Source organism: Aquarana catesbeiana, linkage group LG11 (assembly GCF_042186555.1).
Source record: "Aquarana catesbeiana isolate 2022-GZ linkage group LG11, ASM4218655v1, whole genome shotgun sequence".
Taxonomy (NCBI): domain Eukaryota; kingdom Metazoa; phylum Chordata; class Amphibia; order Anura; family Ranidae; genus Aquarana; species Aquarana catesbeiana.
Genome location: NC_133334.1, coordinates 195109034 through 195121577, shown reverse-complemented (window position 1 = coordinate 195121577; position 12544 = coordinate 195109034). Strand labels below are relative to the sequence as shown.

General features: G+C 44.3%; 1 protein-coding gene across 2 annotated transcripts in view; it reads left to right on the top strand.

Annotated features, from left to right (window-relative positions):
- The window catches only part of ZNRD2 (zinc ribbon domain containing 2), an 83991-nt gene extending 72101 nt beyond the window's left edge, over positions 1-11890 (top strand). For both annotated transcript variants that reach the window (XM_073605159.1, XM_073605158.1), the window contains exon 4: positions 11481-11890. In XM_073605159.1, coding sequence (XP_073461260.1) covers positions 11481-11776 — 296 coding nt within the window. In that variant the 3' untranslated portion in view covers positions 11777-11890. The remainder of the gene's footprint in view (positions 1-11480) is intronic.
- The last annotated feature ends 654 nt before the right edge of the window (positions 11891-12544 follow it).

The following is a 12544-nucleotide window of genomic DNA, read 5'->3' as shown; positions in this document are numbered from 1 at the left end:
CTTGAAGTCTTTATGAATGACTCTTGATAAGTCCTCTAATATAAGCTTTTAAAGCATACCAGACAAAACCCGGGGTAGACGAGTGTCTGTTATCAATCAAAAAGCCTTTAATCCCTGTTTGTACACGGTCAGTATTTGGGAAAAGGGGAAGCCAAAAGGGATTAAATTTCCAATAAGTGGGCAATTTGCAATTATTTAATAATAATTTGATTTGGAGTGGAGAGTGGTCAGACAGTCCACTTAAGCGACAGTCCACTTAAGCGACTTAAGGTCTAAAGGAGTGCATTAAGTCTGAACCCAGTGCTAAGTCTATGTGAAAGGGTGGAATGTGTTAAGGAATGACATGAGAATTGGGCCTGATGGGGGAATTTACAGCGCCAGTGGTCCGTTAGCCCGATCTCTGAGGTGTATTTGGCAAAGGCTGTAGGCGCTCTGGGGCCTTGTGGGCAAAATTTCTTATGTAGATCTAAAGAGGTATCCAATACATTATTAAAATCCCCCAGAACTAGTACGGAGTACATGGATGACTGGCTATAAATTGAGACAGACGCTTAGTCACCTTGGTGATAATTGCGATAATACACATGAGATTCCCAATTTCCCAGTAAAAAAATATCTGCCTTTGAGGATCTATTTGGACAGAGTGTCTTAAATGGCGTAGACCTTGAAATCAGTACACTTTTACCCCTAGAGTACTGTGTATGAGTGGAGTGGTATTGTACTGAGTAATTGGAATTGTGCAAAAGTTTTACTGTATCATCAGTCAAATGCGTTTCCAGAAAACAGATAATAGTTGTAGAATGATGGGTAAAGACTGTGAAACTAGCACAAACTCTCTTCATATCATGTAGGAGGATGGGGTAAAAACAGTCCAATCTCTGTATTTGTAGACGATACTAAGCAGGGAAATAACTTCTCTGCAGGATGTGGAAATCTTGCAAAAAGATCTGAACTGGGGGAATCTAGGATGGAAAAGGACCTGGGGGCCCTAGTAGATGATAGGCTCAGCAATGGCATGCAACACCAAGCTGCTGCTAACAAAGCAAACAGAATATTGGCATGCGTTAAAAAGGGTATTAATTCCAGAGATAAAACGATTAATTCTCCCGCTCTACAAGACTCTGGTCCAGCCACACCTAGAATATGCTGTCCAGTTCTGGGCACCAGTCCTCAGGAAGGATGTACTGGAAATGCAGCGAGTACAAAGAAGGGCAACAAAGCTAATAAAAGGTCTGGAAGATATTAGTTGTGAGGAAAGGTTGCGAGCACTGAACTTATTCTTTCTGGAGAAGAGATGCTTAAAAGGGGATATAGAGGTAAAAGACAAGGTGCGCCAATCTAAGTGCAGTATCAAACGTAAATTTTTAATATAAAAATGAAGGGCCAAATGGCTACTCACAAAGATTCAGTAAGGGTAACGCACATAATAACATGTAGATAGCCCAGGGACGTGATCACGGCTGCTCTCAGTGCAGGATCCCAAAGATGTTACAAAGAGCTGGGGAGAATGCAGAAAGGCTGTCCGCTGTGTGTAGTCCTCCGCTGGTGGGGGCTTTACTGTGGGGGGAACGAAGAGACCCAGGTGTCAGCAAGGTAAAGCCGGCATCTCGTCAGGCACCGGAAGCCAGGAAACAGGAACCAGATGAGGACCAGCTTGAAGCGCACCATACACTGGAGTGAGGGTGCTGGAGCTACATCATAGTTATATACCGTTATTTTGGACACCTGGGACATTATTATTTTGATATCTTTTTCTTTCATGTTTGGTTGATACCTTGCGCCATTTGTCCCTTGCTTGAAAGGGGATATGATTTCAATTTACAAATACTGTACTGGTGACTCCACAATAGGGACAAAACTTTTTCGTAGAAGGGAGTTTAACAAGACTCGTGGCCACTCATTAAAATTAGAAGAAAAGCGGTTTAACCTTAAACCACGTAGAGGGTTCTTTACTGTAAGAGAGGCAAGGCTGTGGAATTCCCTTCCACGGGCGGTGGTCTCAGCGGGGAGCATCGATAGTTTCAAGAAACTATTATATAGCACCTGAACAACCCCAACAATACAGGGATCTACAAGGTAATACTGACATAATCACACACATAGGTTGGACTTGATGTACTTGTCTTTTTTCAACCTAATCTACTATGTTGCCCTCTCACATTCCTTGAGAAGGGAGGCCGTGTGTACACTCATCTAAGAACAAAAGAATATATGGTTCGTTTCCAGAAGAATACTCCCAATGGGGGGTGAAGCTGAGAGTGTGAAACAAGAATCATTAGCCAAAGGGTGCAAGTAAGGACGGGTCGCGACCAACTGATCTAAACAGGTAGCATACCCAAGCCAGAGTACCATGGTACCATGATAGTGTCCTGATAGCAGGGTTGCAAAAACGCTGTTAAAGAGTGCAGCTACAGTACCTGACCGCGAGATTGTGTTTCCAGCGCGATCCCATCTCGCTGGTGCTCGGCGATAGGGTACTGTGCATCTCGCGCTGGCTCGCTCATCGGGAAAGGAAAAATGTGTTTTTTCCTTTCCCGGTGAGCGACAGGCAGTGCTGACAGCTGTCTAGTATGAATCATGAGGGGGAACGCCACGCCAAACTTTAAATAAAAAACCGGCATGGGTTCCCCTCCAGGAGCATACCAGGCCCTTCGGTCTGGTATGAATTTTAAAGGGAACCCCCTACGCCGAAAAATCGGCGTGGGGGTCCCCGCAAAATCCATACCAGACCCTTATCTGAGCACGCAGCCCGGCCGGTCAGGAAAGGGGGTGGGAACGAGCGAGCGCCCCCCCCTCCTGAAATGTACCAGGCCGCATGCCCTCAGCATGGGGGGGTAGGTGCTTTGGGGGAGGGGGCCCCCCACCTCAAAGCACCTTGTCCCCATGTTGATGAGGACAAGGGCCTCTTCCCGACAACCCTGGCCGTTGGTTGTCGGGGTCTGCGGGCGAGGAGCTTATCGGAATCCGGGAGCCCCCTTTAATAAGGGACCCCCCAGATCCCGGCCCCCCACCCTATGTGAATGAGTATGGGGTACATCGTACCCCTACTCATTCACCTAGGGAAAAAAGTGTCCATAAATAAAACACACTACACAGGTTTTTAAAGTAATTTATTAAGCAGCTTTGGGGTCTTCTTCCGACTTTGGGGGTCTTCTTCCAACTTCTCCGGCCTCTTCTCACGGTGTCCGGTTCTTCTGCCGGGCTCCTCCGCTACCTGCTGCCACTCTTTTGCTAGTGGTGGCCCGGTCTTCTGCGCCGTCTTCTCCCCTCTTCTCCCGATGTTGACACAATGCTCTCTCTCACTGTAATGCTGTGTGCGAGCTGCGCAACCATTTATATAGGCATGGGGCATGGTCACCAGGTGATGTTACCCGGTGACCCCGCCCCCTTATGACGCCACAGTCCCTGCGCATACTGGGTCTATGACGTCATAAGGGGGGTCACCGCCTATATAAGTCGTTGCAGAGCGCTCACACAACATTACAGCGGGAGAGGGCGTCGTGTCAACATCGGAAGAAGAGAAGAGGGGAAAAGACGGCACAGAAGACCGGGCCACTGCTAGCAAAAGAGCGGCAGAAGATAGCGGAAGAGGCTGGAGAGAGCGGAGAAGTCGGAAGAAGACCCCCGGAGCTGCTTAATAAATTACTTTAAAAATCTGTGTAGTGTGTTTTATTTATTGACACTTTTTTCCCTAGGTGAATGAGTAGGGGTACGATGTACCCCATACTCATTCGCACAGGGTGGGGGGCCGGGATCGGGGGGCCCCCTTATTAAATGGGGCTCCCGGATTCCGATAAGCTCCGCGACCGCAGACCCTGACAACCAACGGCCAGGGTTGTCGGGAAGAGGCCCTTGTCCTCATCAACGTGGGAACAAGGTGCTTTGGGGTGGGGGGCCCGCAGGGCGCCCCCCCCTCCCCCAAAGCACCTACCCCCCATGTTGAGGGCATGCGGCCTGGTATGGTTCAGGAGGGGTGGGGCGCTCTCTCGTCCCCACCCCCTTTCCTGACCGGCCGGGCTGCGTGCTCGGATAAAGGTCTGGTATGGATTTTCGGGGGACCCCCCACTCCGATTTTTCAGCGTAGGGGATTCTCCTTAAAATCCATACCAGACCGAAGGGCCTGGTATGCTCCTGGAGGGGAACCCATGCTGTTTTTTTATTTAAAATTTGGCGCGGCATTCCCCCTCATGATTCATACCAGACAGCTGTCGGCACTGCCTGTCACTCATTGGGAAAGAAAAACACACGGCGCTGGCTCCCACAACGGGTCTCGCAGGTGTCAAATTTCGCCGATAACAACGGCAAGATTGACACAATATCGCAGTCACCTACTGTAAAACAGTAACTCCAACAGTCTGGTGTGAACTTATATTCACAAATTCCCAGCAGGGTATCGTAGGGTGGTATCACAAAGGGCCAGGACTCATGAGTCATTCGTGACAAACACAAGAGTTATCCAATGCCTATTAAGACAAACTCAGTAATTCCTGGTGCTTGATCTTTAGCTCTCGTGAAATAATAAATGGTGAGATTATACTGTACCATTAGAAAAGGACAAGTATTCTTAGGCCAGTGCACATTAGCGGTTGGCCGCCTTTAAGTTGTCGCTCACGTCGATCAAGCCAGTTATATGCCATCACCAGGTTGTCAAAGAAATGCACAGATCCGTCTGCAACCACGCGCAATTTTGCTTGGTATAGCAAATTTCTCTGTTTTTGGACAGCAGTTGAAAAATCAGGATATATGGAAACTTTCTTGCCTTGTATTTCAAGATTAGGCTGTTGTCTGGCCATCCAAAGAATGATAGCTCTGTCCTTTTTGTAATGAAGAAGTTTTAGCAAAAATGGTCCATCAAGGCCCCCTGATGGTTGAGCTTGAAATGGCACCCTGTGAGCCCTTTCCACAGAAAAAATAGTGCAAGATTTTTTCCTAAATGTGTCCGTTTTCAATAAAGTCTACAGGGTTTTCGACCTCTGCTTTTTCAGGCATACCGACTATCCGAATATTACTACGTCTAAGCCTGTTCTCCGTATTCTTGACTTGCAGCAGTATCAGAGGATTTTGCTGAGATCAGACGAACATCCTGTAGCAATGGTGGCATTTCATCCTCAATTGTGCTCTACCCTCTAAAGCAGTGGTTCTCTCTCGCTCTCATTTTCTGCATATCGTGCCTAATGTGCAGCAAATCTTCTTTAACTTCAGTGAAGGGAAGAATTTCACTTATTTCATAATAAATAGAAGCGGTTTCCAATTCCATTCCTGACCCAGCCCTCCCAATGTGCCTTTCTCTCATTTACCTCATTCACATGATATTTAGAATCTTGTCAGTCTTGTAGCTTTGAATGGATTTTCAGACTACATCACTTCCTGTAGCTTGTGTCAGCATTCACTTCCTGTTAGGTCATCTCCCAGAAGCCATCACTTCCTTGTTGCATCACAGAAGAGGGAGTGATAGGGTGTGTTCACCACTCTTGACCACACCTCCCTCATTACAATACCACCTTCCACCCACTTCCTATACAATCTGGATTGTACAATCTCCTTTTAGATCTCCCATCAGCTATGTAGTGCAAGGGCCTGCCGGATTTGCTACAAATTGAATGGATTGTTCAGGTGTGTACTCTATTCTATAGTTCTGGTAGATCTAAAGGAAACTACAGAGTTTGTACAATCAGACTGCATAGTGTATGGCATCTTTATACAAGTATCTCCTCATGCATTTTGTGTGTTTTTAAAGTGTTTTCACTCGTCACACACAGGGCAGCCCATTCACTTGAATAGACTGCCCTATACGTAACAATCGCCCCAGAGAAGCTCCAGCACTATTTTTGGAGCGTCGCATGGTACGTTACTGCAGTTTTTAGAGTGTTTGCCACACTTGGGGAGCCTTTAACATGTGAGTACAACACAAACGATGCACATTTACAGCATTTATGAAACGCATTGTCAAAGCGCACATTTTCTGTGCAGTTTTCCATGCGTTTGGAAAAGCATGTGAATGTAGCCTCATTGTTCTTCTGTAAACGCACCATTTTCACTTTCAGGCCCTATTCGCACCTAGATTTGTAGGAGTACATGTTTTTTGGCTTGTTTTTTTCAGTGACACAAATAGGGCAGCCAGTCGATTTCAATGGGCTGCGCTCCACCTGGCAAAGTAGCTCATAGAACATTTTTGTAAATTTGTTACTGAATTTGTCACCTGTTTTTTCATGTGGCAAAATATGTGTTTTCTTCTTTGGTGTGCCATTAATAACATTGATAGGGCAACTAGGTAATTTTAGTTGTATAAATGTGGCCATACACTATATAATCTGATTGTACAATCTCCTTTAGATTTACCAAAACTATATAATAGGAGGAGACACCATCAATTCAATTACTCTGTATCCAATCAGGCAGGTACTTGCACTACATCAGGGATGCCCCTTGGGCTGCAATTGGCCCCAGGGAATTTAGCATGCACCCCGTGCCCGTTTGAAGTGACGCTGGGGTAGTCAGGCAAATTCACACATGGAGGAATGCCGGGGGTGCTGTGAAAACTTTGTGTGAAGGTGTGCTAATGAGGACAGCTGATAAACTCTTTCCTGGGTCATACTGGCTGGTCCGTCCTGTGTGTCCGTCCTCTGTTTACCAGGAAGTTTTTGAAATGATCTGCAAACTACATCCATGGATGGACGTGAGGCCTGGTCTTCAAAACCAAAGAAAATGTGTATTTTTGTGTAACAGAGGTACAATACTGGTATATTGATGCATGGGGAAGCTGGATTTTAGAAAAAAAAAATCTGTATTTTTGCTAAAAAATTACTTAGGACCCCCAAACATTATATATTTTTGTAGCAAAGGCCCTAGAGAATAAAATGGTGGTTTTTGCAAATGTTTGTCACACGCGGTATTTGTGCAGCAGTTTTTTCAATCTCAATTTTACAGACTTAATGCATAAATACATTTTAGATATACAAAAATAGTTCAATACTAGTGGGGAGAAGGAGAAATTGCCCACATCCCTAATATCACACTCTTAAAATTTTGCACACTTGTGAAATGGTGCCAAACTTCGATATTTAAAAATCTCCATAGGCGACGTTTTATAAGCCTTTATTGCAGGGGTCTCAAACTGGCGGCCCTCCAGATGTTGCAAAACTACAAGTCCCATGAGGCATTGCAAGGCTGGCAGTTACAAGCATGACTCCCACATGCAGAGGCATGATGGGACTTGTAGTTTCGCAACAGCTGGAGAGCCGCCAGTTTGAGACCCCTGCTTTATTGGTTACCAGTTTAGAGTTACACAGGAGGTCTGGTGCTAGAATTATTGTTCTTGCTCTGACGTTTGCAGCGATGGCTCATGTGTGGTGTGATCGCCATTTAAGTGTGTGTTCGCCTTTGCATACGAGCTTAGAGGGGCGGGGGCGCTTTCAATTTTTTATTTATTGGTGGGACACTGGTACACTGACAGATGTTTTTGTACACTATGAAATATGTTGATCATCCACTGGCGGTCACAGTGGAACACTATTGCAGATGTTTTGTGCACTGATACAGATGTTCATGGGGACACTGCCAGATGTTCATAGGACAGGGACAGTGGTGCTTGGTGTACTATGTGTGGGGATGGTTGCAGCCTGTGTGATCTGTGACAGCTCTGTGTGTAAAATCATCACTTACAGAGCTGTCAGCACAGGCTGCAACTTCCCCCGCTCGCCCCCCACTAAGCTCAGCGGGGATAACTGTCAGTGTCTGTTTACACTGAAGGCTTTGATTGGACACAGCCATCATGTGATCGCGAGGGCCCACAGTTCCCATATTCCGATCTGTGCTTGGCAGTGATCACAGCCTTCAGAGGATTGCGCTGCTGCATGGCCTCTCATTCTGAGTGACGTACCATTGTATCAGCTCAGAACGGCAAAGCTCCCACCCTGCTACAGTGGGTGGGGTGGAAGCAGTTAATGTCTTAGCACACATCTGCAAATATTTACAAATTGTCTGTCCTGCTTAAACACTGTAAAATGACATTGTCATAGTTTCTGTCTACTGGTTAAAAATGAAAAATAAACCTCTTGTATTTAAATACTTAACAGTCCTCCATTTAAATGGAGGACTGGGATGACTTCTCAGTCGATAACCGGTACTATAGAAGGGATGGACTGCACCTAAATGAGGAGGGTGCAGATCAGCTGGGAATGAAGATGGCCAAAAAGTTAGAGGGGTTTTTAAACTAGGTGATTGGGGGGGAGCTCCAGAGGTAGAGATAGTCAGCACGGAACATATTCCAGAGGATAGTATTGGGGGCACTAGTGGTAGGTTGACCAAAGCATATAAACTCAAGGTAAGTATAGTAGCAAGTCCGAGTTGCAATCTTGGAACACCCAATAAGAGGATAATATGCGACCGGTCTAAACTGTGGCATGTTCATCAATGCCAGGAGCCTGGCGGACCAGATGGGTGAACTAGAGATACTGTTGTACAAGGAAGATTTGGATTTTGTGGGATTTTCAAAGACCTGGCTCAACAGCTCTCATGATTGGCTGGCAAACATTCAAGGGTATCCTTTATTGCAAGGATAGAGAGGGTAAAATGGGGGAGGGGTATGCCTATATATCAAGAATAATGTACAAGTGAATGTGAGAGATGACATCACTAAGGGAGCTAGGGAGGAGGTGGCATCCTTATGGGTAGAGCTCCAAAGGGATGAAGCTAAGGGGAAAATAATACTGGGAGTATGCTATAGGCCCCCTAACCTGATTAGCAGCAAGGATGGGAAGTGTTATCATAATGGGGGATTTTAATTATCCAGACATAGACTGGGCGGAGGAACCGCACATTCATCCTAGGCTCGCCAGTTCCTAAATGTCTTGCAGGATAATTTTATGGGTCAGATGGTAGACGCACCAACTAGAAATAAAGCGTTACTGGATCTACTGATTACCAACAATACAGACTTGATCACGTTTGTGGAAATACGGGACAATTTAGGAAACAGCGATCACAGGTCAATTGGCTTCAGTATAAATCACACAAATAGGAAACATAAGGGGAATACAAATACACTGAATTTCAAAAGAGCCAACTTCCCTAAACTACAAACCTTGCTAGAAGGCATAAATTGGGATAAAATCTTAAGAACAAAGAACATGGAGGAGAGATGAGTGTGCTTTAAGAGTATAATAAATAAGGGCATTAGCCAATGCATCCCATTGGGTAATAAATTTAAAAGAGTGAACAAAATTCCTGGAGGCCTAACTCCAATGTAAAAAGGAGAAGGCCTTTAAAAAATACAAGGTTGAGGGATCATCATCATCAGCATTCCGACTTTATAAAGAATGCAACAAGAAATGTAAGGCTGCAATAAGGATGGCTAAGATAGATCATGAAAGACACATAGGGGAGGAGAGCAAAAAAAATCCCAAGGAATTCTTTAAGTATGTAAACCATAAAAAAGGAAGGACAGACCATATTGGCCCCATAAAGAATGAGGAAGGACATCTGGTTACAAAGGATGGGGAGATGGCAAAGGTATTGAATTTATTCTTCTCCTCAGTCTTCACGAGGGAATCGGGGGGGCTTCAGTAACCTAAACTGCAGTGTTTATCCTCATGACACATCACAGGAAGCACCTCCCATGGTTAACAGGACAGAATTAAAATAAGACTTGGGAAACTTAACATTAATAAATCTCCGGGACCAGATGGCTTGCACCCGAGGGTACTTAGGGAACCATTGTTCCTAATTTTTACTGACGGTACTGGGCTGGAATGGTACCAGCTGATTGGAGAAAAGCCAATGTAGCACCAATATTTAAAAAGGGCTCAAAATACATCCCTTGCAATTACAGACCAGTTAGCCTAAGATCAATAGTATGTAAACTCTTGGCGGGGATAAGAGACTATATACAAGATTTTAGTAATGAGAACAGTATCGTTGGCAGTAATCAGCATGGATTCGTGAAGAATTGTTCTTGCCAAACCAGTCTATTAACCTTCTATGAGAAGGTGAGTTACCATCCAGATAAAGGAAGGCCTGTAGAAGTGGTGTATCTGGATTTTGCAAAAGCATTTGACACTGTTCCCCATAAACGTTTACTGTACAAAATAAGGTCCGTTGGCAGGGACCATAGGGTGAGTACATGGATTGTGAAACTGGCTACAAGGGAGAGTTCAGAGGGTGGTGATAAATGGGGAGTACTCGGAATGGTCAGGGGTGGGTAGTGGGGTTCCCCAGGGTTCTGTGCTGGGACCAATCCTGTTTAATTTGTTCATAAGAGACCTGGAGCATGGGGTAAACAGTTCAATCTCTGTATTTGTGGATGATACTGAGCTTAAGAGCGGCAATAACTTCTCCGCCGGAAAAACCTTGCAAAAAGATCTGAACAAATTTAATGGGGTGGGCAACTACATGGCAAATGAGGTTCAGTTTAGAAAAATGTAAGATAATGCATTTGGGTGGCAAAAATATGAATGCAATCTATACACTGGGGGGGAGAACCTCTGGGAGAATCTAGGCTTGAAAAGGACCTGGGGGTTCTAGTAGATAGGCTCAGCAATGGCATGCAATGCCAAGCTGCTGCTTTTTTAGAATATTGGCATGCATTTAAAAAGGGATTAATTCCAAAGATGAAACAATAATTCTCCTGCTCTACAAGACTCTGGTCCGGCCGCACCTAGAGTATGCTGTCCAGTTCTGGGCACCAGTCCTCAGGAAGGATGTCCTGGAAATGACGCGAGTACAAAGAAGGGCAACAAAGCTAATAAAGGGTCTGGAGGATATTAATTATGAGGAAAGGTTGCGAGCACTGAACTTATTCTCTCTGGAGAAGACGCTTGAGAGGGGATATGATTTCAATATACAAATACCATGCTGGTGACCCCACAATAGGGATAAAACATTTTCGCAGAAGGGAGTTTAACAAGACTCGTGGCCACTCATTAAAATTAGTTTAAGGTTAAACCTCTTCTTCTATGTGGAGGGTTCTTTACTGTAAGAGAGGCGAGGATGTGCAATTCCCTTCCACAGGCGGTGGTCTTGGCGGGGGGCATTGATAGTTTCAAGAAACTATTAGATAAGCACCTGAACGACCGCAACATACAGGGATATACAATGTAATACTGACATATAATCACACACATAGGTTGGACTTGTGTATTTTTTCAACCTCACCTACTATGTAACTATGTAAATTTAGTTTGTAATAGGTTCATTGAAGGGCTATTTTATTCCTCTCAGTCCACCTAGGCCAGTGATGGAGAACCTTGGCACCCCAGATGTTTTGGAACTACATTTACCATGATACTCAACTACACTGCAGAGTGCATGGCATGAGAATCATGGGAAGTGTAGTTCCAAAACATCTGGGGTGCCAAGGTTTGCCATCACTGACCTAGACTATAATGGTTGGTCAGTGTTGATTTGTGTTTTCATAAAAGTGCTATTTTTGTTTATTTGCTCCTTACAGTAGCTAACCCTGTGAATTTGGTTTTGTTTCTCAGCCTTGAATCCTCAGGCTGCTCTTTCTCAAGTGCGAGAGCATCAGCTATCTCTACAGGATGACCCTGCTCCAGATGTCCCTGCTTGTGTTCTTACCAGATCAAACCTTGATCCTGTCCATGCTAAGCCCACTGTCCCTGATGCTATCTTTTCTGCTGAAGCTGCGCTTTTGGGGAAAATTAGCTGGGCCTCACACCAATTGAAAGAAACTAGTTCTGTGGAATATAGCTCTCAGTTATGTGCCCTTATTGGTTCTTGTGCCCAAAGCCTACGATTTCTTCAAGACCTACGCCACTGAAGCCTGAAGAAGCACAGCTATTAAACAGAATTAGTTCAGCTTGTCATTATTGCAGTTTTATTTTCGAATATATTTTTTTTCTTGAATGATATCACAATAAATTATCAATCTCCATTTTCTGTGTGTACTTTGATTGCAGTTATTTTTTTCACACACAAAAAAAATATAGGGCCGAAGGGCCAAAATCGTAATTCCAGAACTACAAAGAATGCAATAAGAAAGGCAAGAGTACGATCAGGAATAGTGCCCCAAGATCCAGATAAAGGCAAGCAAAGGGCCGCACTTTGGAGACCACTGGTATATAGGAAGAAAAAGTAGTGGTATAGTAATCAAGACAGTAATGTTAATATTGAATGTTCCCTTGTGGCTGACATTGACCAGTGTTCAAAAAAGACTATGAAAACCATTACAAGATGGCTAACACCCGAAAGTCCCCAAAGAACTTAAAGCGGAGTTCCAGTCCCCCAAAGTTTTTTTTTTTTTTTTTTTTAAAGACTTCTCTAACTGTAAATGAACATTTCTAACATAAAAATGTATAAGGTGGTCTCCCGCAGGGATATATAAGTCACTTAAAACACTATGTGCAATATACAAGGAACTAAAAAAAGTGTAATAAAAATACATATGATCACAAAAGCACTGTGTGCAAAAGGACTAAATGAAGTGCAGTAGGAAGTCCCCCAAAGGAGAGCTAAAATAATGTGCAACAAATGTCCATCAAAATAACTGTGTAAAATCAAAAATAACTAGTGTCCACATGAATGGTAA